Source organism: Strigops habroptila, chromosome 9, assembly GCF_004027225.2.
Source record: "Strigops habroptila isolate Jane chromosome 9, bStrHab1.2.pri, whole genome shotgun sequence".
Classification (NCBI taxonomy): Eukaryota; Metazoa; Chordata; class Aves; order Psittaciformes; family Psittacidae; genus Strigops; species Strigops habroptila.
Window position 1 is genome coordinate 23,756,470 of NC_044285.2, and position 27,539 is coordinate 23,784,008.

Consider the following 27,539-nt stretch of genomic DNA (forward strand, 5'->3'; position numbering starts at 1 on the left):
GGGAATGTGTTTAGGAAAGATGAATGGCATCCATAAGACCATGCATCCAACATGAGTTTCCACAAGTACCTGCAGAGCAGGACATGGCTTCAAAGGAGGCGTGTAGTAGCGAGCAGTTGGTTGTGACGGGTCCGTGGTGGTGTCCATAAGCCTTTCCTTAGCCTCCCACACTCCCCAGGGCCTCCAGCCACCATCCCACATCTCCTTCCCAGCCCCAAACCTCCCCATGCATGAGGATGGGGCTCCCAAACAGCATCCTCCTCCTCACCCCCCCCACTTCTGACTTTATTTGCAGGCAGAAGAAATCAGGAAGGTAAAACTGAGGCTGTTCAGCAGTTGAAGTCATCAAATAGGTACAGGTTTCCTCTCCCCTCTGCCAGCCATGCAGCCAAGGATCGGTTCCTGGTGCTGGTTTCTCCCCCAGCACCAAACACATTGCAGGCGGATCCTTCCCTTTGGCTCTGCACAAGATCTGCAGAAAAACTTCCCAACTGCAGGGACGTGGCAGCAAGAGAAGGTTTGTGGCTCCATGTCCTGCTCCCCCTGGCCCCATAATCTCAATTAGATCTTGGTCCCCAAGTTATTTTGCAAGTGATGGTGAAATCTGGGAACAAACGAGGGAGGAGAAAGACTTGGAAAGTAAATCAGTGCAATGCTTGGGGACCAGCAACAGGGTCTAAAAGCCACAGGAGAAGGGTGTAAGAGAAGTCATCCAGCATCATAAGTTTGAGCTGAGGGAACTTAAGGAATAGGGAAAGAGGATTTTCTTCATGAAGAATGTGGATAAATGCAAGACCTGGGGAAGGCAATAGAGAGTTGTTGGTGTTGACATGATCCTGCAAGAAAGCAGATGGGATCCTGCCAGGAAAGGCTTAAAAGGAGACATTTAGTTCAGCCTGTGTGTATAGAGATGTGTGTGTGTAGTCGTAAGTGTTTGTGCAGGTGCGTGCATGCAACAGGCATGAGCTCACCAGCCCTGGCTGAACCCCTCCTGGCTGTTTGCATATGTACCAGTGTGTGTATATATACACACACTAAAGTACACAGACAGGGGTTTTGGACACCACGTCCCCAGCCCAGCACTTCCTCATGTGTCCCCAGCTCCTCATAGTAAAGGCAGAGGGGATTAAACCTCAAGTCCTGCCCCTCCTCTTTCTTTGCACAGCATTGCAACACCAGCTTGAGAAAGGGCTCAACATTCCTCCAAAGCATCAGCTTAGGCCACGTAACAACACAGAGTGTTGCCCGGTGCTCCAGGCTTACACCCTGCACAGATCCTTCCCCATTCCAATTCCCACTTTCCTAATCCAACCTAATAAGAAAGCTTCTTATCCTTTTCTTAAGCCTGTAAAATCATCACAGGCACAAGCAGGAGTGGGTAAAGGCAGGAAGAGCGTTTGAGGAGGGAACAGAAGAAAGACCATGTCTCCATGTGATAAAATTTTATTACAAAATAGGAGCTAGATTAGTAGTTGTAGGGAGTTCCAGGGGTGGGGAACGTAACAAAAGCATCACCAGAAAAATAAATCTTCCACCCAAGTTTTCCAGGTCCCAATTATGGTTTTTGTCACATTGTGTTCATCTCGATCACTTCAATCCGCACAGACCCGCGAAGCGATACGTGCTCTTCTCCTATTTACAGTGATTTATATTCCCTACTATGATACAAAGGCAGGGGTTTGTTCTGCACCAAGCACGGGCTGGCAAACCCCTCCCGATGTCCCTGTCACCCCAGTGTCCCAGGGGATGGAGGGACCGTCATTCAGCCGGGGTTGTGGCTGCCCCATCCCTGGCACTGTTCAAGTCCAGGTTGGACACAGGGGCTTGGAGCAACCTGCTCTAGTGGAAGGTGTCCCTGCCCGTGGCAGGGGGTTGGAACTGGAGGAGCTTTAAGGTCCCTTCCAACCCAAACCAGGCTGTGATTCTATGGGTCACACACCCCAGCTACGTCACTCAGCTCCAAGCCATCCCCCCCATAGCAAAGAGGGACTTTGCTCGTCAGCATCACTCCCCATCTCCCCATCTCCTGGGGAATAGCCACCAAAAGCTTCAATGAAAGGCAAGGCTGGAGGTGTCCTCTTCTGCACACCCAAAAATAGAGAAATAAAACCCGAGCCTTGCTGTGGGTTTCCTCTCTGGTGTTTTAAGGTGTTGCCTTTGCACTAATAAAACATTTGCATGTCAGTGTTTTGCATCCAGAGCAGGGGTGCTGCCTGGGCAGCAGTAAATGGTGGTGGTGGGTTTGTGTTAAGACACTTCTTCCTCTGTCCCCATCACATCAAAGAAAAACAAATATATATATATACACACATATACACACACACACGGAGTTTATGTGAGGATGAGCAGATGCATTTTTCTGCACTGAAAAAACCCAAGATCATCAGGAATATTCCTCTAAGGTTTAAAGCTGCCTGTTGGTAGTTTTGACTTTGTACTGGTGTTCAACAAATGGATTTTGAGCTCCATCAGCACAGCAAAGGAAGGAGAGATGGAAATGGGGGGAAAGCGGAGGTTTCCTTCTCATAAAGAAGAGGGGGGCAATGAGACTCCTTGGAGAAGGCCATGGGTGAGGGTTAACCCCATGCCCAACCTGATGGCACACGTGGTGACGGGGTCGCCCCTACGCCCTGTAGTTTGGCTCATGCATTTAGGAGGTTCAACCAGAAGAGATGCACCCCAAAAATCATCTTCCTGCATGGAGGCTGCTGTTAGAGCCATGGGAGCTGATGGAGGGATGTGGGGATGGTGATGCTGCAGGCTCGTCATGCCAGGGCTCCATGGAGGAGCTGAATGGGTGCCAATGGAGCAGAGTGGAGCCCAGCAGGTCCCATCATGGCCCCGTTGGGTCCTCACCAGCTCCACGGAGCTTCCTGGAGACACCAGCAGGGACTGGCTGAGGCCACCCTGGAATGCCCTTGGCATGAGCTCAACCTGCCGGTGCTGGTAGACACACATGTCCCTACACCTGCACCACCACTGTTTGTCCACAAACAGAGACCTCCCTGAGGCTCTCCAGACCCATCTCTAAGCAGAAGCAAGAGGTAAAAGTGCCCCTGCCTGGAGGCTTCAGGCCATGCATCACTCCTACTCTCCTATTTTGGGGACAGGAGGTGGCACTGCACGCCCTATTCGCTCATATGGCTCAACCCAACCTCCAAGGTGAGGTGGGAGAAAGAAGGAGCCCAGGTCACACTAGCGCCATTGGCAAGGTATGCCCTGAAAAGGAGACAGATCCTACAGCCAAGGTAGAGGGCAAATGAGCCCATTTGCTCCAGCACCTGCCAATCCCCCGCAAGCTGTGAGAACAAGCAATGGCAGAGTTGGAAAAAGGACATGAGGACGTAGATGTAGTCAGCAAGAGCTGATTTATGAGCCAGACTCCCCAATCCTCACTTGAACACCGTGTCAAGAGGCTGCTGTCATCGAACCCTCCAGCCAGGCAAAGGCCCTAGTGCTGAGGTTTTGAAAGCCCTTCCCATGTACCTCAAGTCACCCAGAAGTCAAGTCAATGTCCTGACTTCACCCCTCCATTCCTATCCTCCCTGGTGGCACGGAGAAAAGAGGAGGATTCTTGCCATGCAAAGGGCTCACAGCAGCCCTGCAGCACCAGCCCTGAGCCCATCATCCACCCCAAAGCCTCCACCACACCACGCATCCCCAAATCCTTCCTGCCCTCTCTGGTCACACAGACCAACCACATGCAGGTGTGTTCAGTTTCATTTATCTGAGGCAAAGCACAACCAGGAGCCCAGGGGCTGGTTTTGGCCAAGGTGCAATCTGGCAATAGCAGAGAGGAGCGGCCTTCAGGTTTCTACCACCTGAAGGTGCCACGGCATGGCCTTTATGTCCTGCTGCAGACACCCATGGGTCTGCACGTCACTTCAACTTACTGGAGGAAGAATAAAAGAGGAGGGTGGTGAGGGGGAAATCAATATTCTGTTGAACACACTGGGCCCATTATTTGTTCCTGATTTATTTATGACCTGCATGGCTGCTGTTTAAACTGGCCTGGCCTGGTTCTTGTTCTGCCTCAGTTTAACCCCTGGTAGACTGTGAAGAATGGCTGATGCACCCCATGCATCACAGCACCCCATGGAAGAGGGGTGGTGCCTTATGGAGCCTGAGGTGTGAACCTGTGAGGTAGGTAACGTGATTGTAATCTCAACAGCAGAATTTATTGGAATTTGTTTCAAAACCCCTTTTTTCCTCTTCTTTTCTGCCTGGAGGGGATGAAATGGCAACAGCAGGACTAGTGTGGTTGGCAATGACTTGTGTGCATGGTCAAGGCGTGAGCAGTTGCCCAGTGCTTTTGGAGAAAGGCACAGTGTATTCAGGGAAAACAGAGCTTTATCGATGGCTTTTTGCAGTCCTCTGGGTGGCTTCAAGACCCATGCTGGTCCTCCCAGAAACACCCAAAGTCAAAACTCATCTTGGAAGCAGAAATGCTAAGGACACAACCAAAGAACCTGGCCAAGCAGGGCAGATACTTACAGCCCCGAGCGAGCTGGCTGCCAGGAAACCTCAGGTGGGCTCAACAGGGCGCAGATGATGGCTTTTGTCATCTGGTTTTGTGCTGTCTCTTGCTTGAAGGCACGTCAGGTGAGTATGTCATAGCCCCTTTCTTCTATGCCCCCGCCAGAGACTGGAGTGGTCAACAGCCTTGGGGATGTGCTCCTGTTCTTGCATGTCTGTGGTGCCACATCCATGGGGCAGTCCAATAGGATTACACCAACCCGTTTGGAGTGAGACCTGCCACAGGCTACCAAACCATCACAACCCTCCTCAGGCTCAGCAAAGGCACAGCCCTGAAAGGGGTAAAAAAACATCCCGAAGGGCTCGAGACGTGAAGGACACTCGCTCCTGAGTGACAAATAAATAGCAGGTTTGCTGGAAGAAAGCCCTTTGGAATCCAAGGTCCATCACCCCAGTGCCACCAGGAGCATCGTCATGAGATCAAGTCTTTAATTATAGCTCTTTAAACAGAAGATTTCTTTTAAAACCAGAAGCAGTTGTGGACAGGGCTATAGAGGGGGCATCCCCCACCCCTGCCCCGCCGGTTGATCACAGCATGGGTTTGTTCCTATGTACGAGAAGAGGAGAGGTCCTCTTGGGAAAGAATAAAGAGTTTCAGCTGCTCTTGGAGAGATGAATGGAGACGGGTCCTAGTTCTGGTGCCGCTTCATGTGCAGAGCCAGATGGTCGGAGCGGGAGAAGCAGCGGCCACAGGCGAGGCACTTGAAGGGCTTGGCACCCGTGTGCTTCCGATAGTGCCGGGTCAGCTCGTCGGAGCGGGCGAAGCGCCAGTCACAGCCTTCCCAAGTGCATTTATAGGGCTTCTCACCTGCGGGGAACAGCCACAGGTCACAGGCACGGCAAGAGCCTCCCAAACATGCACCCCGCAGGACAGGGCTGGTGGCCACGCTGGTGACAGGGTCCCCGTTTGCTGTGCTCAGTCCTCAGCCACTAAAGGACCATAAACTGTTCAGTTACCTGCAGGTCCATGTGCCCTTATAACCAGGCCTTGCCCATGGTGTAGTTCTGAGCAACCTGATCTAGTTGAAGATGTCCCTACTCATTGCAGGAGGATTAGACTAGATGACCCTTGAAGGTCCCTACCAACCCAAACTACTCTATGATTCTATGTGCCTACACACACACACTTTCTAGGCTTGGTTTCTCGTGCTGTTCAAGTTCCTGTTGGATTTTGAAGCATTTCAGGCTAAAAACATTTCTGAGGGTTTTTTTTAACTAAACAAGCCAAAAATTCCTGTGGAAGGTGTTGTCACTCATTCAGGTATGGGGAGCGTCAGGAGGGAGAAGCGGGTTAGAATCATAGAATCCCAGGTTGGTTTGTGTGGGAAGGGACCTTAAAGTTCATCCAGTTCCAACCCCCTGCCACGGGCAGGGACACCTTCCACTAGAGCAGGTTGCTCCAAGCCCCTGTGTCCAACCTGGCCTTGAACACTGCCAGGGATGGGGCAGCCACAGCTTCTCTGGGCACCCTGTGCCAGTGCCTCAGCACCCTCACAGGGAAGAGCTTCTTCCTTATGCCATAGAAATCTTCCTCAAAGCCTCACATCTTTGCAACCACCACCTCACACTCCCTGCCTCAAAGTTCAGCCCTGGAGCAGCTCCTCATACATAAAATGCTGTGTTTTCTCCAGAGCATTTGGATGATGTAATGCCTCTGCCCTCTCCCTCCTCCCACCCATACACACCTATTCCTGCACTGAAATCCATTAACTTCTCAGCCAGCTGGAAACTGGGCTGGAAAAGCCCATGCCCGCTTCCAACTGCCTGCGTGCCCGGGCTGCGGAGCTGAACCCTCTCCTCGCAGGGGTGTGGTGCTCTCAAATATTAGCCCTCGCTCTTAACAGCCTGAACAAGCAGGCAGGGGCCAGGGAATGTGCTGACTTCCCCGACCTCAAATATTTACCGTCTCAGCGGCCAATTGCTGCACGCAGCATCACGGCAGGAGCGCACGTACACGCAGTAGCACGCGTGTACAGGCATGTGTGTCCTGCTCCGACATGCTTCCCGCTCCTCCCGCAGCCTGTGTGCCAGGCAGGCAGAGCGTGTGGCCAGGGAACAGCAAACATTCGGCCGCAGAGAGGTCTACAGCAGTTTGTATGCATGGAATAGACCATGAAAGCACAAACACATGTTCTTCATCATGAGGGTGGTGAGGCGATGGCACCCAGAGAAGCTGTGGCTGCCCCATCCCTGGCAGTGTTCAAGGCCAGGTTGGACACAGGGGCTTGGAGCAACCTGCTCTAGTGGAAGGTGTCCCTGCCCGTGGCAGGGGGTTGGAACTGGGTGAGCTTTAAGCTCCCTTCAACCCAAACCATTCTGTGGTTCTATGAAGCTGAAGGAGATGAGGCACTGGGACCACATCTGCTCCTCAAAAGTTCTGCACCATGGGGAGCAGGAAGGTGTATTTTTTATGGCCCAGGTAAACAGAGCTTAAACCCCATTTATGAGCAGCACACCGGGTGTTTTACAGCACACTGGGGATCTCAGGCTTTGCGTTGGTATGCTAAGACATAGGCGGGCTTTGCACCGTGCAGCCACAGACATTGTCCCAGCCGGGTCACCTGGCTGGGTCACCCCTACCAAGGCCCTTTAGTTTCAAACAATAACAGGTTGATCTGCAGGATAGAAACAAAATGCTTTCCATTGTCCCACAAGCTGGCTCCATCTGCCAGGACAGCACGGCAGGGCAAGCTCAAACAAAGGACCCAAACTGGCATTCCCAGCCCCCGGGAGGCGGGTGAGCAGCCACTGGGTTATATATTTAATCTCACAATGGCACCCAGGAAATGAATGGTGTCTCCAGGAGATGAATACAGCCCAGCCCATGGCAACGGGCAAACCACAAGAAAAGATCTTGGAGATCATGTACTTCTCAGCCCTCCTGCCATCAGGCAAGGAATGGAGAGAAAGAGCATTATTAACCCTTCAAGTGGTGGAGCTGAGGTGGCATCAAGCATACTTAGCTGGCAGGAGCTGGGATGGGCACTGCTGTTGCAGCTCTGGTGCTGTGTTTAGAGGAGCTGAGGCCTCAAAACAGCCCCAGACTGGATGCAGACACTCTGAACTTATCTGTGTGTGGCTCTGGTTTGGATTCCCTTTTTCTTGCCCACCTCACAACACTACCAGGTTTCTTAACTACTCAGGTCGCATCCTGCTTCGTCTCTCTGTCTTCCTCTCTTAAAGCAAGCACAGCAGAGGGAGGCAAACACACTTGGATTTCCAGCCCAATTACTGGGAAACCTGGAAAACTGGCTGCATTTTATTGGGATCCAATTGCCTGGATACATCATTATATTGTGGCTTGTAAGGCTGGTGCCTGTGTCAGACAGGTCACGTATCTGGGCACAGAGCTAAGACCCACGCTCCAAACGGAAGGGGAAAAGAGCTATTTCATTTCAAAGCAAGAGCCCTGAGTACAGATTGCTGCTGTGACAAATGCTTATCACCACCCGGCTCTCGGGGCTGGGACAATGTCCTTCCTGTTCCTTTCTTCCACCCCTTCCGTATTGTTCTCCAGCCTGCTCCCAATGCAGCCCCTGCCAAAACAATACTGTACCTCCTGCACACAGCAGAATTCCTGGCTGGCTTGCTCGGAGGAGTGATAAGAGGGAAACGGAGCAGAGCCAAGAGCAAGAGCTGACTCCCAGCCTCAGGATGGGGTTTGTTCGTTGTTCATAAAAAAGCAAAGTGAACTCTGGCCCAGCTTAATTGCTCTCAGTAAAGATCAGCCCTTCTATAAAAGAGATTTATGAGGGCACTGATGGTTCCTGGATACCTGGGGATCTGATAAAGTTTCAGGTATAATAAATGCCTTAATGAGAAGACCTGTGCTTGAGTGCACAAGTGCCACCGAGTCAGGTTTACCCCAGGGAAGCTGGTTGTGGTGGGAACTCCTCTATGCTGGTGGCACGGTTTACACCAGCCAGGGCAGCCCATGGCACCTTCACCCTCGAGAATGAGGCACAGATCTTCTCTGTGTGTGTTCAGAGCCCTTCTGTACATGTATTTGGTAGCTCCAGTGATAACACCACCAGCAGCTGCTAAAGGGATGAGCACTGGGGACAAGCAGTCTGTGTGGCTGGTGCACAAGGAGATACGAGGGGTTCCTTCCTTTCCCCTGGGGACCACAGGGATGCTTGACACAAAAGAAACACCCCTTGTTTCCTCAGAGGCCATCTATATGCACCACATGCCTTTACACAATCTTTTTGTGGGCTAAGCAGGCTCAGACCTGGCAGGGATTTGGGACATCTCAAAGGAAGAGCTCTGGGACATCTCCTCCTTCCAGCCCATCAACTCAAGAGCCTCCAAGAGTTCTCCTAAATTCTAGCCCATTCCTCGAAGGCAACAAGTGCACTCAGCAGAGTACAGTCACTATAAAACCAGTGCAACCATTTCTAACCTTAACATCAGTAGACTCAACTCCTGACACCAGTAACCACCCTGGCTCAAGGTAACCAACATTATCACTGACAGGCACGGTGTAAGAAGTGCTGGCTGCAGATGTGGTGCTCTTACCTGTGTGAGTCCTCTGATGGGCCTTCAGGTGCGAGCTCTTGGTATAAACCTTTGAGCAACCTGTAAAAACACAAAGGAACCAACTTCAACTGTGAGAAAGGGCCAGAATGCATCCAGAACACTGATACCTGATATTAGGGACAGAGCAGGCCTGGAAAGCACAGCATGCAAATAACCTGTTTGTTTCAGCATTAACTGAAGAGCATTTGCTCTCCAAGACAGACCAATCTTTACAGTACTCCATCTTTGCCACACAATCCTGACACCGATGTGCTGGGAATTAGAGGGGGAATAGTCAGGCACAGACTTCCAAATCCCCCTTCCTCAACCAGGTCTTTGAGGCAGGATAAAACATGCACAAGAAGAACGTGCATCCAGAGAAGCTGTGGCTGCCCCATCCCTGGCAGTGTTCAAGGCCAGGTTGGACACAGGGGCTTGGAGCAACCTGCTCTAGTGGAAGGTGTCCCTGCCCATGGCAGAGGGTTGGAACTGGATGAGCTTTAAGGTCCCTTCCAACCCAAACTAGGCTGGGATTCTACAAGCAACTGATTTTCATTCCAATGTTTGCACACAGCCTGAAGAAGCCTCTTGCACGAGATCATCTCTCCACCCCATCCTGCTCAGGAGGTGCAGGAGCAGTCACCTGCCTTTCCCCTCCCTGTGGTATGAGGGATAATGTGACCCAGTTCAGTTTCATTTCTGATGCTCTGAAGCCTCGGAGGTCCCTCACACTCAGGAGGGATGAATGTGCATGGTACCAAGGACTGCCTCCCTGCTGGGCATGGAAACAAAGCCAGACGAGCACCCAGAGCAGGGCAGGGCTGAGCTCCACTTCCCCATGAGCACACAGAAGGAGAAGCACCGGGGCCACAAGTTGTGAACTGGGGTTGAGGCTTTGCAAACAGGTCCCCACAGTTCCTCCAGTCACTGGTGTGAATTCGGCGTGCCTCCCATCACCTCCTCATGTCAGTGAGACCTGCTGCCCTGCCATCAGCCCTGATGGCTCACCTCTACCTGAACCTCAGTGTGAAGGATTAGAAGCAGTACTCCTCTGCCTCTGCACGTACACACCAGTGTTTATTCAGTGCAGGCTGTTGGGGGTTTTACACCACTGACATGTTCCTGCTTTCCTGTGCAGGCCAAAATCCTGCTGAAAACAGGCAGGTTTTCCCTTGGTAATGCGTCCTGCAGGATGGGACTCCTGCTCTGACCAGAGGGGTCTGTCTCAGGGCAATGGTCCACTTTTACACCCTTGATCTGCCTCCCACCATAACCAGCAGAAGGTAAAATATTCAGCACAAGCAAGAACATGGGTAAAGCTTCTGGCTCAGAAAGTCCCTCATCTGCAGGTTTCCAAAGGGTGGGAAGGTGTAAGCACAGAAAGATCTCTCTAAACATCTCCTATTATAATATAGCTCCTGGGGTCACTGCTGGAGGCAGGATCTGGGCTGGATGGGCCTCCGGGCCATCCTACTGCAGCCACTCTTGTGCCACGGAAAGCACATGAATCCTGCCGGAGGCAGTGAGGAAATGACTCTCCTCAGCTCACACACCCCATGGGAAAGCTGCTCATCCCCAGCAGCTCCATGGCCAGTGGGAGTGTGTCCCTGCACAAGGACTGGTATCCTCAAGCCCTCATGTTGCTGTCACTGCGGCTTCCCACTAAGGACATGATTCCTTCTCTCCTGTGCAGCATGAATGAGTGTGGAACTGTGGATCCCACAAGCTCTGTGTGCACAGTGCAGGATCTCCTGCCCAAGCATCACAGGTCTTTAGATGGACCTGCTCATGCAATGAGGTGCTGCACAGGGAACAGCTTCAGCTCATTACCCTGAAATGCCTTTCCACACCATCCTAATGCAGCACATGAAGCCACCAAAGGATATACACAGCTCATTGCCTCTTTGGAAGAGGAGATTTGGGGCTACAGAGACCATAAAGGCTGTTTATGGAAATTAATTGGTTTGCCACCCATGAGGGGACAGTGGGAAAGGAAATGTCAGTGAGAAAGCCAGCATGGTTTCACCTGCAGAGAGCATGTGGGTGCTTGGGGTTAGGCAAGAGCAGAGTGGAACAGGCAGCTAAGGCAGCGGAATTCCTGGAGCATCCCTGTGTTTTGCAGGAGCTCCCTGCCTCTCCAAGTCAGGGGAAAGGGAAGGGAAGAAAACAGGCATCAGCTAATGCAGGCAGGATGGACTCTTCTCCTCCTTGGTGGTGGTAGGAACTCCACTTCCCTGGGGCTCTCCATAGCTCCCTTCATCATCCAGACAAGGTGATCTCAGATTAAACTCCTGCAGAGGCCCAAACCCTTAGCGTGTCAAGAGGAGCCCCCCCAAAGCCAATACATCCACCATCAACATACCTGGGTAATCGCAGTGATGGATTCTCCTTTTCTCCAGCTCAGGGTTGTTGCGTCTGTTGTATTTGGGGGGCTGCATGACAATGTGCCCTTGGGAGAGGGTCCCAAGGCCATTGGGGACCGGGGGGACTTGTGATGACTGGACCAACTTCAGTCCAAAAGTGGCTTCATAGGATGGAGGGGGAGAGATGGTGTTGATGAGCTCGGACTGGTTTTCTGGGCTGCCAGGCTGTGAGTTGGGGGGTGACGGAGGCAGGTTCACCCCTGGAGCAGGGTAGAACTGCCCTGAGATGTTGAAGTTCCCCTGCCCCTGGGAGACGTGTGGGTACTGCTTCACCGGCTGGACAGGTCTGTGGACCATGCTGGACATGGCACTACCTGTGGACATGGTGACACCGCTGAGGCTGTTGATGGCTGTGGTGGTGTTGGAGGAGGATGTCAGAGAGGTAATGTCAGCATTTCCATTGCCAAGAGGCATCTGGTAAAGCTGGGGTTGCTGCGGGTTGGTGGGCAAGGGGATCTCAGAGGGCAGCTCCTGCTTGATGAAGATGTTGTTCACCGCCACCGACTGGGGCATGCTGAAGACGCTGGTGAAGTCGGGCAGGGTCTGCGTGGAGGCAGAGGAGCAGGGCTGGGTGAAGCCGGTGCCGGGCTCGGTTTTGATCTGTGGGAATGGAGCCATGGGTTTGGGTGCCCGGTACAGTCCTGTGCGCAAGTGCGTTGTGTCAGGCAGGATGACGTTGATGTTCACGCTGTACGGTGTGGAAGAGGGCTTCTCTGTGGAGAAGAACTCGTCCACCACCGAGGCGCTCTCCCGGCGGTACTTCTTGTCTGGGAGCATGGAGATGGGGGACACCTCGTTTGAAAGATACTTGTCCATTTCGGACCGTGCCTATGGCAAAGGAACACAGAGAAGGGATTTGTGACGGGTGACCTTGACACACCGGTGGTGGGAGTCCAACGTTCAACAAGTACTTAAGGCAGCAGGAAATGGAGAGAGCAGCAAGAAGAGCCAGAGGCTGCAGTGATTTAGCTTGTCTCTGACTCAGCCAGGCTCCCCAGGAGTGAATCACTGTCCTCTATCCCACTTCCCTCCTACCCACCTGCACTAATAACAAAGGGTAACCTAAGCAGAGGATGCAGTTACGAGCCTGACAGAGGGACAAGCTTTAGGTACTAAGCTTTGGTCACAGAAACAAGAGAATTTAACACTAGAAATGGGATGGAATCAGAAACTGTTCCAGTCAGCCTCACGCTTTGGGTATGTTGGATCCGCAACCCACCTTAGACATGCTGACTCTGGTCTCCTTTAAACTCAACAGCCCGAGATGTATTGCATTTTATTGTAGGACAGTATCTTTAATTAACTGAGAATATTATAGGTCAACATCTTTAATTAATTGGGGATAATTTGGACAATAGCACCTAGAAATCTAAGTGATGTTGCCACGAATTCAATGGACTGTGAGCCTAAAATGGAAACCGCCAGACGTGCTATTCCTGTCTTGCCTTGTTAGAGTGACTCAGCCCTCACCTAACCTTTGGTTTAGTTCTAGTCTTGTAGAACTGTTTGAACAAGCCCAGGTCCTCCAAGCTAACAGGACCTGTAGCTCAGACAATCACTGCCTGCCGGGTTGCTTCCCCTCCTGGTTCATGTCTGATGCGGCATCCCACTGGATCCAGGCCCAATAACTCAGCAACCTGATGGAGCAATCCGCTAGGAAATTCATCCCCTGGCATTTGATGACTCAAGTTCTGCTCTTTGTGGTTAAAGATACCAGCATTAATGCTCTTCTATAAAGCTACAGCCTTTAATTATGTGGTTATCCATGTGTCAAGCTCATTGCAAAGCCCTTGTAGGCTCATTCATATGTAGAGGAGCTGGCAAAACCACTGGGTTTCCCTGGCAGAGCTGAGGTGCTGATCTCACCCCACACCCTCCACGTTTGAGCTGAGGGTTTTATAGCCCTGAACTATGTCACCGGAGTGTAACAGGCCTAAGTCATCCCTGCTGCAACTCCACTGCTCGTAACAAAGCTGGATGGGACCCAAGAGAGTTCCAGTGAAACCTATCACCCGTGCTTCCACCTAATTCAAAGAGCCCCTGCAGGTCATACTGGCAACACATGGGTAAGCTGGCTCCCACCCAGACACAGGGATTTGCCACAGATACGCCCTCTCCATCACGGGTGGAAGCTCAGAGCTGCTGGACCTGGAAGTGCTGCATTGAACTGAGCATTGGGACTGTGTTTTCTGGCTGCACTGGTGTGTGTACACACCGTGTGTAAATCCATTCACTCCTCATCGAACCTGAAGAGTCCCTGCCCTCATTAAAGGAAGCGATGTGGAGGCTCTATAAGCTCACTTGGTGTCACATCCCCACCTCTGCTCGAGGCAGTGCAGCACCCCACCACCACGCTTGGGTGAGGAAACCCTGGCTCAGGCACACCCCAAGTCAAGGCATCAATGGGAGGCGGGGAGGAAGATCAGAGGAACTCAACCCAGTCCTGGCAGAGTGGTCCAAAGCCTGAGGATGATCAGGGGCTGGAGCACCTCCCGTATGGAGACAGGCTGAGAATATTGGGGCTGTTCAGCCTGGAGAAGAGAAGCTGCGTGGAGACCTCAGAGCAGCTTCCAGTGTCTGAAGGGGGCTACAAGGATGCTGGAGAGGGACTCTTCATCAGGGACTGTAGCAATAGGACAAGGGGTGATGGGTTCAAACTGAAACAGGGCTGGCACAGGCTGCCCAAAGAAGTGGTAAATGCCCCATCCAAGGCCACGTTGGACAGAGCCTTGGGAGACATGGTCTAGTGGAAGGTGTCCCTGCCCATGGCAGGGGGTTGGAACTGGATGAGCTCTAAGGTCCCTCCCATCCCAAACCGGTCTATGGATCTACGATCTCCTTTTTGCTCCCCCCTGCAGCATCCAGCTGGGTTCCTGCCCAAGGAGAACACCACCAAAGCTCCAGAGAGCGCGCTCCTGCCCTGAGCACCCACATTGGCATACGAGTGTTAGCCTGGGCGTCAACTTGCTCTAGGCAGTACCAGAGGCTCCGGATGCCGTTCATACCTGAGCAATGAAGTGACCCACTCGCCAGCAGTGGGGGCAGGGGAAGGTGTTGATGCCTTTTACTTCCACACTTCCCTTATCTCTGGCACTTAACTTTCTCACCTTCAGTTCCCAAGGGAAGGTCTCCACCTCCACAGCTCCAGTGGGTCCTTACACAGCAGGTGACCGGGCAGGTATGTTACATGTAGAAAGGCACAGAGGGCCCTAATCTCAGACCCAAAACCTGCATTCTCAGCCAGAGTCCCCCTGTTCAGTGTCTCCTGACCTCCCTTCTCTCATAACCAACCCCTACCTGCAAAGCCTTCTCCCTGTCATCCCATTAAAGCCTGATAAATCCACTTGATCCTGAGCAGCCCCTGGGGAAAGGGGGTGTTGAGGGGCAGCTGGTCAGCAGAGCAGAAGCAATGGGCTTCCACTGGACAGGAGGGATATTCAGAGGGATACTTTGCCAGTAGCTGCATGCTGGAACCCATGGAACTCACACTGTGGTTATGCCACATGTCCCACACAGCCCCAAGGGCCCCACTGTCCTTCCAAGAGGGAGAAAGGGGCACTTTGCTTGTCTGTGTTCCAAAGATGTCTTAGATACCCAGGCCCATGCCAGCGCTGCTCGTGCCGGTGCTGACACCCAGAACCAAGCCATGTCCCTGAGCACCTCCCAGCCAACGCTCTATCCAAAAACAGCTCCTCAGCCCTCAGTCTGCACATGGGGGTGATGAAGTGCTGACATGCCTGGGTGGGATCCAGCTCAAGTGTCCTCAGTGCAAGTGTCTCTGTCTGGCTCTCACTCACAGCTCCTTTCACAGTGGGGATCCAGTTAATGGAGACACACAAGGAGACAGTCACATCAGTGGCTTGCACAGACCATAGAATGGTTTGGGTTGACGGGACCTTAAAGCTCCTCCAGTTCCAACCCCCTGCCACGGGCAGGGACACCTTCCACCAGAGCAGGTTGCTCCAAGCCCCTGTGTCCAACCTGGCCTTGAAGATGGAGACACCAGAAGCGGGAGGAAGGCTGGAAGGAGGGAGTGGAGGTGCCACCACGTCCTGCCGTGGATGCGGGTGGCTGTGGGGACATCTCCTGGGGGCTGTACCTGCCACCAGCGGGGCATAAGGATGCAGAGGGAGGAAGGAGGAAAGGGCTTTACCTCGAGAATGAGCGGCAGCATCCGCTGTTCCATCCGCAGGGGGTGCAGCTGTGGGGCAGACAGGGCTGAGTTAGTGGGGTGGCCTCCCCCGGCGGCCCAGCCACCCCCCACAGGACCTCCCCAGCCACCCCTGGCCATGGAGGCCTCACCACCCCCAGCAACCAGAAGCAGGGATGTTTCCTCCTCTGGTTTCCTCCTGCCCATCGGTGGGAGCGGAGCCGGCTGTGTCAGACCAGCAGGGGCTAGAAACCAGCTCCGGCTTCCTTCTCTCCCACAGACAACCAGCAAAACCAACCCAGTGAGCTCCGTTTTCCCATTTTTGGGGTGTTTATATATGGGGAGTTGCATCTAAATGGAGGATGTTCATTGTGAGGCCAACCACAGAGCCACATAGCCTTGAGAAGATATATACCAAACAGGCTGGGGATGCTGAGAGCTGCAGGTCTCCGTGTGGTCTTCATGCCTGGAAGCATGAGGAGATGCTTGAACATGAAATCTGCAGGTCAGAGCTGCAGGGATTGTGAAAGCCACATCCCATCACTCCCATTGACTGGAAGAATCAGCTTCAGAAGCACCTGCAAGCTTCAGCCGAGCTCCTGTGCAAGTAATGCTTGAGCCTGACAGTGGCGGTCCAGATGCTGGATCCCTCATTTTGGGGTCAACCACACCAGGAAACCAGCAAAACCTCCTCTCTGCAGCCATCTGCATGCATGGAAAGCAGCACACGTACAAAGGAAGCGATTGAGGGCAAAGTGGGCCTCACCAGGAGGAAGTCCCATAGACATTGAGTCTCTGTTGGCTGCTCAGCCAGCCCCAGGCAGGTCCTAGCAGGGGGCTGCAGCTCTGGAGAGGGCAGCTGAGGACACTGCAGTGGACTCACATGGGACAGCAATGACCTGGAAGGATCAGCCCATCCCTTCCTCCCTGTCTGCAGCCACAGGCTGGGAATTAACCATCTTCTTGCCTTTCTGAGACTGGCTTAACTTATCACATAATCAGTTCATCTCAATATGGCAAGATATTCATCATGACTTGGTGGAGAAGGCCTCCAGAGCCTTCTAGCTGGAGAGCCACTAGGTCTTTAGGGGTCTCCCCTATAGTCACTAGCAACGCCATCATTGCAATCACCAGGGATAAGGATGAAATACATGGTCTGGAGGTGGGCATGTCTCAAACACCACCAACTGCATCAACAAGGGCTCCAGCAGCCATCGTAGGACCCATGGGTCAGTAGCTCAGGCAAAAGTGAGCAAAGGAGAAATACAGGCAGAGCAACAACAGCACAACCTCTGTGAGTTTAGAGGTGTCCAAACTGGGGTCTTTGGTTTGGCCAGGAAGGGAAAGCCAGTAAGAACAGCCTTTCATACCACAAAAGCACTCAACTCCTGTGAGATTCTCCCCTCAAAGTCACAGTATCTATGTCTGACCATAGAGAAGGGTCTTTTCAACTCACCAGAGAAAAGAAAGCCAAAAGGAAACCAAGCAGGAACAGGAAAGGGGTTAGAACAAGCACTTTGTCCACTCCAGACAAGGCCATCATACACCAGTTTGTGCCACTGCACCAGCAGGACCATGTCACACTCAGCACTGGCACATCCAAACCTGGGACTGGAATTCCCTGGAGGGCAAGATAAGCCCAGCAGCCTCTGGAAGAGCTGTTGCTGTGGAGTACCCACGCTGTGAAACCAGTGAAACCCAGCCCTGCAAGCCAGTTGCTCGATGAAGGCAGCCAACAGTGAAGCCCCAGCTTCTCCAGAGTAGATTCTCCTGTGGCTCGTAGGCGCTGACACAAATCCTCCTCCTCTACCATCTGCCAGCTTTCCTAAATCCCACAGGATTGGAGACCTCTATCCCTCACTCAGACAAAGGCAGGACAAGGTGTTATCAGGACATGGATCAACACACACAGAGCCCAAGGCAAACATTTCTTGGGAGGATGCAGAATAAAAGCAGCGCTCAAGCCAACCGTGCCTCTTTGGCAGCAGTCAACCACGAGCATCGTTAGAAAAGCATTAGGCTCTGAGGCTGTCAAGGCAGGAGGTTGGACGTGCCTCTCCCATGATGAAGCGGTTTCTAATCTGAAGTTGATGAATAACAAACGGCCATAGAAACATCAGACGTTGTCACCACACGGGCAGCAGCAGAGAACAAGGAGAGAAATCAATGTTTGCTAAACAGGCAACGAGCAAGTGAAGTTGGCAAAGGGAGCGGCTGGGGGGGAAAGGGCTTGGGGAGGTGCTCCAGGACTTGGCAGCTTCCAGCCCTGCGCTGGCCCCTGCCCAGCCACAGCCCCTCGGCCTGCTCTGCAGTCATCAAACTGATGGGGCTCAGACTCTTGTCACAGCAGCCCCACACAGTGCAGTGCTGGTCACTGCTGCAAAGAGCTTTGGGAGAGGGGTGCAAGATCATAGAACTGTATCATAGACTGGTTTGGATTGAAGGGACCTTAAAGCTCATCCAGCTCCAACCCCTGCCACGGGCAGGGACACCTTCCACTAGAGCAGGTTGCTCCAAGCCCCTGTGTCCAACCTGGACTTGAACACTGCCAGGGATGGGGCAGCCACAGCTTCTCTGGGCACCCTGTGCCAGCGCCTCAGCACCCTCACAGGGAAGAGCTTCTGCCTCAGAGCTCATCTCAATCTCCCCTCGGGCAGGTTAAAGCCATTCCCCTTGTCCTGTCCCTACAGGCCCTTGTCCAAAGCCCCTCTCCAGGTTTCTTGTAGCCCATTTAGGCACTGGAAGAAAAACACCAGCTTCACCCACGTGGGTCAGCACAACCTGTGATGTGGGGCTCAATGGATGGGGGGACATCAGGGCACCCTCTCCATGTGCAAGGGGGACCCTCTATGGGGTGAGGACCCTTCCCAAGCACAGGCACACGTGGGACAACGGTTGTGCCTGTTGCCCGGGTCTGGGATTACACAGCACAACCTCTTTCTCATACATGCACCTGCATGAAACTCGAGGCTCCACGGGAATCAGCAAACAATGGGGAGGACAATCATCAATCAAAACCCCTGGCAAGTACCTGGCAGTACCCCTTTAAAGGCACACATTATAAATAGACCGTATTTAGAGCCAGATTTGGTTCAATATCAGCATTTATTGTCTCCTGGTTAAATATTGACCTGAGTAAATATTTGTTTCTGTGATCATTTGGGTTTGATACTGACCTCGATCGACGTTATTTTCTGTTTGTTCCTCAAGTCTTCTGGAACTCTCTGCAAAACGGGATTAGCAAAGAAACCTCCAGGACTCTTCCTTTCCAGTACACACAGAGCCAAAGGGTTGGCTGCTGTGGATAACAAAGCACCATTGCAGGCAGCACAACCAAACCCTGTGCTGATGGAGGTGCAGAAGGCACTGGATGGACTCTTCTGCTTGCTCCATCTCAAAGAAAGGAGCAGCTCCAAGAAACCAGTGCTGCCCTCAAAGCATTCATCTGTATCAGCATTACATGCAGTGGGGCAAGAGGCATCTTCACTGGCTTGGGCCACCTGGAAAGTGGGCAAGTCTCTATGCAAGGTCTCTCTGGAGTCCATGGAGACTGTCAGGGGTGATCTATCCCGCCCTTCCATCCTGAAGCTGTCATGCTTTCCAACCTACAAGAGCAGCTCCTGGAGCAGGACAGAAACAGCCCTTCTCCGGGTTTGTGCCAGGAGCTCATGGATGGCTCTGGAGGGTTATCCTGGCACTCGTCTATACCCTTGTGTTCGAGCTACCCAAGGTAACTGTCACCTCTCAGGAACCAGGAGTCTCCTTGAGGCCAAGAGTCACCACCAAGGCAGATGTGGGCAGCGGGGAGGTGCTGGCCTCTGGCTGAGCCTGAGGCTCAATCCCAGCAGACTTGCTGACTCTGTTTGCTATTCCTTCCCTCCAGCCACTGATAAAGACTCACTCAGAGGCAATCTACCCCGGTTATTTATCACTGAAATCATGCCTCTGCAGTCAGCAATCCCAAAGGCCAAAGAAACCAGGAAAAACACCCTCATCCAACTCCAAGGTCAAGTGCCTGGAAGAGGAGCAGTTTGGAGCAACCAGGCTCCACTGGGCTTTAAGAGAGCAAGCAGAAACCGCTCCAAAAGGTACCATCAACCTGTAGCTCCATTTCTCCTTGGTTGCCCCAGTGCACCCTCTCTGCTGAATGTGAGAAGATGGAAGCTCTCAGATGTCCCCATTCCCCAGGATGACCTGCACAAACTCATCCACTCGTTTCAAGCTATTGCATGGCCATAGGACACTGGGTTTGTCCTTGAGGCTTCCAGCTCCCCTCTGGTCACTCTTCTGTGCCGCACGTCCTGAACCAAGTGTGACATAGAATCAAGTAAGTTGGAAAAGACCTATAATAACATGAAGTCCAACCATCACCACCAATAAACCATGTCACTAAGAGCCTTATCTACATGGAGGAGGCTGTTGGAGCTCAGAGGGAGCTTCCCCAGCTAGGTTATGGGTGGGATTCATTCCGCCTCACTTGAACCATCTAAAAGCTCACACTCATCACCGATGATGAGAAGAAAAGCAGCACATTCCCAGGGCAGGGTCTGACAAAGGCAGAGTGAGTCATCTGCTGCCTGCTGGGGCTTGTGAAGTCCTCCTGGCACTCAGCACATGGTGAAACAGCCCCAAAGCCTGTTCTTCCCTGTACAACACCCAAGGCAGACCCGAAAGCCCGTGCATGGGGAAAGCAAGGTCAAGTTTCACGTGCGGACAGCACATCCCACCGTCCTTGTGGCCCTCGGCTTCCTTGCCAAACCAGTTAGTGAAACAAAACAAACCCTAAGGCAGGTGAAAACACTGTGTTTGAAGTAGGTCTTCGGCCAGCTTCTTGCTTCCAAGCTTGCACAGCACCTAGCACAGCGCAAGGCCAAGAGTAAGGGACCAAGGGAGACATCGGAGCAGGTCCTTTGTTAGCCTCAAAGGACTTCCTCAAGATCCATTCCCTCCAGCTTCAACCCTCTCTTTCCACATATTCCCTGTATAGAAATGAATTGCCAATCGCTGTTAATTAAGGGAGAGTGATTAAGGCAGATAATAGGCCATTGGCAGTTCCCATGGAGAAGGCACCACGCCCTGGAGAAGATCCAGGAGGAGCATTTTGGAGCCTGGGGTTTGCCAGCCCTGGGGAAACACGAGGGCCTCGTGTCCCAGAGGTGATGTCAAACAGCTAAGCTGATGGGTTTGAGCTCTCCCAAAAGCACCGAACCACAAAAGCACCGAATACCAGGAGCTGCTCACATTGAAACATTATGTTCTACAAGAGCAGAACGATGAGTTGGCAAGGGGAGATTTTCCCCTTTTCCCATTCAACTGAACAAACCTGGGTCATTCCCACACTTTAGAGAACACCGTCAAACCTGTTCATGGCAAGAAGGGGTTTCATTGACTATATTCAGCCACCCCTGGACTCAGGTCCCCAAACGTGAGGGGCAGCAACATGATAATGTTGTACAGGGAACAGCATTAAAGTGATGGGCTGGAGTGGCTGGTGAGTAGGTCCCCACATATCTGCCCTCTCCAGGATGGGTTTGGATTCATGACACAAGTTGCTTCAGACAGGATAGTGATAACAGATGGGTAATAAATAATCTTTTCTCCTGCAAGTGGTAAGTCCCTGTGTTTTCAGACCGATTTCTTGCCACTCTCTTCTCCTGCTTGTCCTGGAAATATTACAAAGAGCAAGGTCACGAAATGCATTTTCATACTCGCAAATCCAGTCCTCGGTGGAAACGGGAAGGTCCCCATCCCATTAAAAAGAAATTAAGAAATCCTAATTTTCAAAGGATTCTGTGAGCATTTCTGAACGTCATGAAAGATCCTTTGTTTGAGTTTCAATCCCAGCTTGAAAGGGGCTGAACCTCTTTGATGTGGTAAACAGCCCATGGGGCTTTTTTGGAGGGTTTTCATGCTAGCTCAAGTTCTGAGAACATCTGAATTGTAAACAGCAGTGATCCAATCCCCAAACACCAACTGCACCCTGTGACTCACGGAACTCACCAATGGAGCACGAGCAAAGCAAATATTCTAATCAAGGGGCTCAGCTAACAAGACGGTCGTAAGTGTGATTATTTGCAGTGGATGGGTTAGATAAAAGAACTCAGTGGACCAGGGAAGGGGAACAAAACAGTGCAGGGAGCTGACCAAACAGGTTTGAGAGGGGAAAATTCACCGTTGATGATGCACCGGCCAGCAATGCAAAACCCCAGACCTTGGCGAGTGATTGCAGGTGACTGTTTGCTTCCCACACACCATTCAGGAAGGGTGATAAAGGGAAATCCGTTGCATTTATTAAGGAGACGGAGTCCCCTGTTTGTCTCCTCCCTTAAATACCTGCCCTTTGAGTGCTCAAGGCAAAAAACGAGCAGCAAAACCACCCCACAACGTGCTTTTCTGGCTGGTTTGCAGCTCTCTGTGTCGGCAAGTGGAGAACAGGCTCCAGCGAGGGCTGCGCAGGGGGATGAGGAGCAGCACACCTGAAATCCCTTCCTTTCTCTCGCTGCTGCCTTGCGGAGCCAAGCTTCCCCCTGCGGAACAATCAGCCTTTGTCCCACCCGGACAAAGCCACTGTGCTCCGGCGAGCCCAAAGTTCGGCCGTTTCATCCCACACCTCGTCTGCTTCCAGCAGCGCTGGTGCGTGCACGGGCACACACCGGGAAGTCTGGGCTGGGGGATTAAGTCACATAAAACAACAAACACCGAGGCTGAGATCCCCCGAATTTCCTGGTCTTTGGCGCACCGGTTGCACCGGTTTTGTCCAGGCTCCCTGGTGGACACAACAGGGTCTGATCTGCAGCGAGACCATCACCCTGGCACAGGGCTGCAGAGAGCATCCTGCCACGGGACTGCCCCAGAGGGTCTTCCTGCAAGAACACAGGGACAGATTCGCCCTCTCTGGGCACTCCGGCTTCATTCCCATGGCCCTGCATTGGGAACCTGCCGGGCGCAAAGCCCATTAGACTTGCAAATCCACAGGGAAGCATCCCCCTGATCCCAAGGCAAAACAGCCTGCAGGGATCCCTCCCTCCCGAGATCCCTCCAGCCAGAGGCCACCACCTTGGCTTGTGCTGGGAGGGATCAAGTGAGCCCATTCCTCCTTGCCCAGCCTTTAACCCGACATCTCCACATCAACCACTCTGCCTCTGCACAGGCTGCTGGCATGCTTTGAAAAGGGTTTTTGCACAGCATTTTGTACACTTGTGCAGGACACGTGGACGTTTTGAACCCTTCTGCAAAGCCAGGAGGATCCCAGATGGAAAACATCCCAGTTATCCGAAAGGAGGTGAAGAACCACAGCTTCCCACTCCCACAACAGCACATTACATGGACCGAGCAGCATAGAGAGAGGAAGAAGGGACCAATGCTGAATCCTGGGCACATCACACCAGCTCCATCTCCAGCCTGGCAAAGGCCTGAGCTCAGCTCTGGGTACAGGATGTGTGAGGGCTGAAGGTAGCAACCTCCTCCTGTGCTGTGATTGAGGCTCCGACACGTGGCAGTGTGAAACCAGCACCCGAAGCCCCATCAGGCAGGGAACAGCTTCCCAATGCAACACCGTGAGCTCAAAGCCTGTCCTGATCCATGGGCACAGCCTTGGAAACAGGCACTGCCCCGCTGAGCTCCTGTCGGTGGTGTCCCCATACATGACAGCAGGTAAGCTGGCTTCATCCCTGGGGATGAATCACTTCTACATCTCTAAGTAATAAACACAGTGGAGCAGGAGTCCTTCCTGGCCCAGATGGAAACCACATCGGTATCACCAAGACCCATCACCCTGGTTCCAACTGGGTTGTGCAAGATGCTGGATCACTGGGGAGCAGGAAAACACATCCCTGGTCCAAGAGCGAGCTGCCATCTAGTCCTCACCCCAGCACAGCCATAGCCATGACACAGCACACAGAGCAGGATCAATACAGCTCCTGCATTGCCCAGCAAAATCCCTGTTGGAATGAGGTCCAAGGAACACCAGGGCACTTATATCTGCTCATTGAAAGGGTCTGGGAATTGTGGTTCGTGGTGTGAGGATCTGAGCACCAGGAAAAGGGCACAGCACCATCCTGAGAGCACCGAATCCCTTCCAGCACCTCCCACATGCTGTTTTCTTCCCGTGGGAGCCCCTCCAGCCCTGGGGCAGGCAGAGGGAGCCGCTGCCAAGCACAGGGGTGAGAAACTGCCTGTGGGGCAGGAGCTGGGCTCAGGGCACGCAAGGGGTGACGTTTGCTGCCACTTCCCAGCCTGCAGCAGCTTAACCCGCCCAAGGAGCTGGTCTGGGGCTACCCCCATCCACACGCACCAGGAGCTTCCATGGGTGACATCTTCGTGCCATGGGTGCTCACGAGTCTGAGCACAGCGGCTCCTGGGGCTCCCGACACAGGTGAGGGGTTAAACCAGGGCACGGGCTATGGGGGTTGTCCCTTCCCCTTCCCACAGGTTCTTTGCTGGGTCCTGACCTCACCAACGCTGCTGCCAACCCAGAGGACTCTCCGACATCCGACTTTATCCATGGCTGGGACAACACTGAGGTGGGACAGCCTTTGAGGACAGGGGATGCACCCAGCAGGGCTGACACCTCCAACAGCCCTGGCCTCCTCACCCCTTAACTGGAGCAAACCCAACCATGGATGTGATCCAGGTTATCCCTTTCACTGCCAGCACCTTCTGCTCCTCACAACCATTAGGGCTTAGGAAGCCTGTTAGGAGCCAGCTCCCGTCCTGCACACCCTGAAGCAGGGAAAGTGCCATCTCCTTCCCAACCACGCTGTCAGTGTTCCTTCTAGGAACAGCTCCAGGATCATGGAAACCTCAGTCTGTTCTCACCATCACCACAGCTCTGCCTGGAGACAGCTCTCACAGGGATCGGGATGACACCATGAGGACCACGCTTAAACCCAAAGGAGACCATGGCATGAAGCCTCAGGTGCCCCCAGGAGGCTCAGGAGGAATGGGGTGGCTTAGAGCACCCAGCAGTGGGGTGGATCACCTGCCAGGAGGTCAAGCCCAGCCCCGAGGACACAGTCACGCTGACACATCCACGCTGGATGATCCCAGCCCCAGGACACTGGGAAGGTGGGATCAGCAGATGAGCCCTGGTGTCCCCCCCAGGCCCGGTGCCCATCAGGGTTGACCTGACAGCCATGCACAGCGACCATCTCCTCCTCCTCTGAAACACTCCCCTCATTCTGGGTTCATTCATTGTTATATTTTACCTTCCTTCCAGCATCAGCCTCCTGAGATTTAAAGGGGAAAACCCTGTTTGTGGCTGACCTGTCTCAAATGCGAAAGGAAAAGGGCTTTTGCCTCACAAGCCCCTTTCTCTCCTCTTTTCTCTTTCTGTTTGTTTTGGGTTTTCTCTTTACTTTGGGTCTGGAAAAGCAGAGAAAAGGGAAAAACTGACCTTATAATTCACACAGGATCTACTTCCACCTGCCTCAGACCCAAGAGGATCTTCAGCAGCAAATAGCTCCCTCCTCCCACCCTTGTTTGAGGGGGGACTTTGCAACCAGCGGGATAAAGACTCTGCTCCTTTCTTTGCCTGGGATCAGGAGCTGGAGCAGTGGGAATGCCCCGTGGCAACAGCCAGTGCAGAGCCCTGACAGGTCACAGCCTTTCCATAGCTCTTGTCAAGCTGCTCTGATAAACACCTCCCGGAGCAAAGGGCTTCCCGGACGTGTGGCTTTTCCACCCTCCGGCTATGGCAGCATCTCCTTTACAGCCACCACAGCCTCTGGCACTTGTTAGAAGGGGTCAACACGTGGAAAACTCCCTCCTGGGAGATGTGGGCCCAGCCCCACATCTGGTTCACATCAGCTCTGGTTGTGCCACCCAGGATGTTTCACCATGGGTGGGTTTGTGGAGGTCCCAGTGTGGTGGTTGGGGGCTGAGCGGGTGCTCCATGGAGCAGGGCTGAGCTCCAGCCCTGCTGCTTCCCAGCATCCATCCTATGGGTCTGACTGTCCATAAAGGGATATGGGATGGATTGACAGCAAAGGATCAGCCACCCCCCACCTCAGCTATCTTCACCCCAAAGCAGACTGGCAATGGGGTGGTATTGCCCCAGGGACCAAACTGGGGTGAGAAACCCCTTTCCCTTCAAAGGACAGCAAGGATGGTGTCATGGGATGAATAGTTTCCAGCCAGGGGTGGGCTCTGCATCCCCATGTCCCCCACAAGGAGGACAGGAGGTGGCTGCCTGTCCTTCCCCCATGGCCATGGCCGAGCTGCGGCAGGAGCACCAGCCCCGTTGCCTAATCCCACCACTAATCCCATCCCTATCCATTAGGGATACAAAAGCAAACCTTGCCCTCCCCTTGGCTAAACAGGGACAGCCCCAGAGATAACCCAGCCCCTGCTGAAGGGCCACCACCGACCCTCCGGCTCCAGGTAACCCACCGGAGCCTGGTGCGGAGGGACAGGAGCCCTGAGGCTACGGGTAGAGGCACCGAGCCAGGACCACCGCAGGGGAAGGAGCAGTGGGGTACAAGGCTCTCTGCCCTCCATATTGACCCCCACATCCACTATGAATGCTGGATCACCAGAGCATCGTATGGAAACACTGCAATGGAGACGCTGCCTTCACCTCACCCAAAAGAGCCCCACAACTGCCCCTTGGGGCATCAGTACCACCGGGACGGGAAACAGGCAGCGGATACACAGCCCCAATCCCTGCCCCATGCCAAGCCATAGCCACCCACCATGGGGATGCCCTCGGGGGGTTCCCAGAGGAATAACAGCAGGGATGACGGGGTCCCTGTGGGGCAGGAGCCGCCCTCCTGCCAGATCAAGATGGCGCTGGGGACGTGGGGCGCAGGTTAATCATTACCCACCGTGCCCCAGCTCGCCCCATTCCCCAGCAGCAGGGCGTGGGCAGGCCCGGATCTCCCCTTTCCCACCAGGAAGAGCGGCTGAGGGCTCCTTATGGTGGGACAAGGGGTCTATCATTCAAAATGCTGGCGAGGAGCCTCATCCCCTTGGCTGGGATGGGCAGCAGGGCTTGGACGTGCTTCTGCCATGGGCCAGGACAGGGATGGGTGTGCAAGAGGGGTGCGACAACACCCCAAAGCCACTTATCCGGGTCTTTATCTCCGGCACACGGGGGGACGGCACTGGGAATTTCAAGGAGCATTCCTTCCCCTCCGCGGCGGCGGAAAGACGAGATATAACACAATAAACCAGGAACCAAGCTCCTGTTTTCCCTGCCCTCACGCACAGCGACCCCATTGCTTGGGTCTGTCCCAGTGAGCCAGCGGTGGGGCAGAGCCCCTCGGAACCCTCTCATCTGGGGTAAAGGGACTGAATCCTGGCTACGGGAGCGAGCAAAACCCAGGGCGTTTGGAAGGAAGCAGGAGGAAAAACCCCACAATGATGAAACCCAACACGCCCAAGAGGGAATCCGGCCGAGGGGGGAAGCGCGAAGGTACAAAGCAATGGAGGTGTCGTAGCAAAGAGTGGGAAAACAAAGCAGAATCAGGTCCAAATCCACGCTCGCCTCTTGGGAAGGCACAAGGAGTGTAGCTGAGCAGGAGGCGCCGGCCTCCGCCTTACCTGCGCCAGATCGGGCGGGTTTTCCAGGGGCCGGGAAGGGGGTTTGATGTCCTCAAAGACGGGAGCGTCTTCCCCAGGTTCCCCGGACATGGTGACGGGCTTCAGCGCGGTGAAGACGGAGGCGTCCTCGGGGAGCGGGGTGCGCAGCACCAGCCCGCTGCTCATTCCTCCCGCCCCGCTGCCCCCGGGAAAACCGGTCCGGTCCAGGCGTTGTGGTAAAGAAAGGGGGGAAAGATGAAAGGAAGGGGAGGGGAAAAGGGACGAGGCAGCGGGAGCGAGGGGCCGATCCCGGAGGAGCCGGGTCGCGGGAAGGCTTTACCTGCCGCGGGAGGAGGAACGCCAACCTGGAAGCGGTGGGGAAGCCGGAGGAG

General features: G+C 53.6%; 1 protein-coding gene across 1 annotated transcript; it reads right to left on the bottom strand.

Annotated features, from left to right (window-relative positions):
- Positions 1 to 1,427: 1,427 nt before the first annotated feature.
- LOC115612503 (Krueppel-like factor 5) lies at positions 1,428 to 27,539 on the bottom strand. The gene is made up of 5 exons (XM_030496795.1): positions 27,169 to 27,539; positions 15,631 to 15,678; positions 11,417 to 12,305; positions 9,055 to 9,114; positions 1,428 to 5,344 (listed from the first exon to the last, which is right to left on the bottom strand). Exons 1-5 carry the CDS (start codon positions 27,331 to 27,333, stop codon positions 5,166 to 5,168), a joined length of 1,341 nt encoding a protein of 446 aa, XP_030352655.1. The 5' UTR covers positions 27,334 to 27,539; the 3' UTR covers positions 1,428 to 5,165.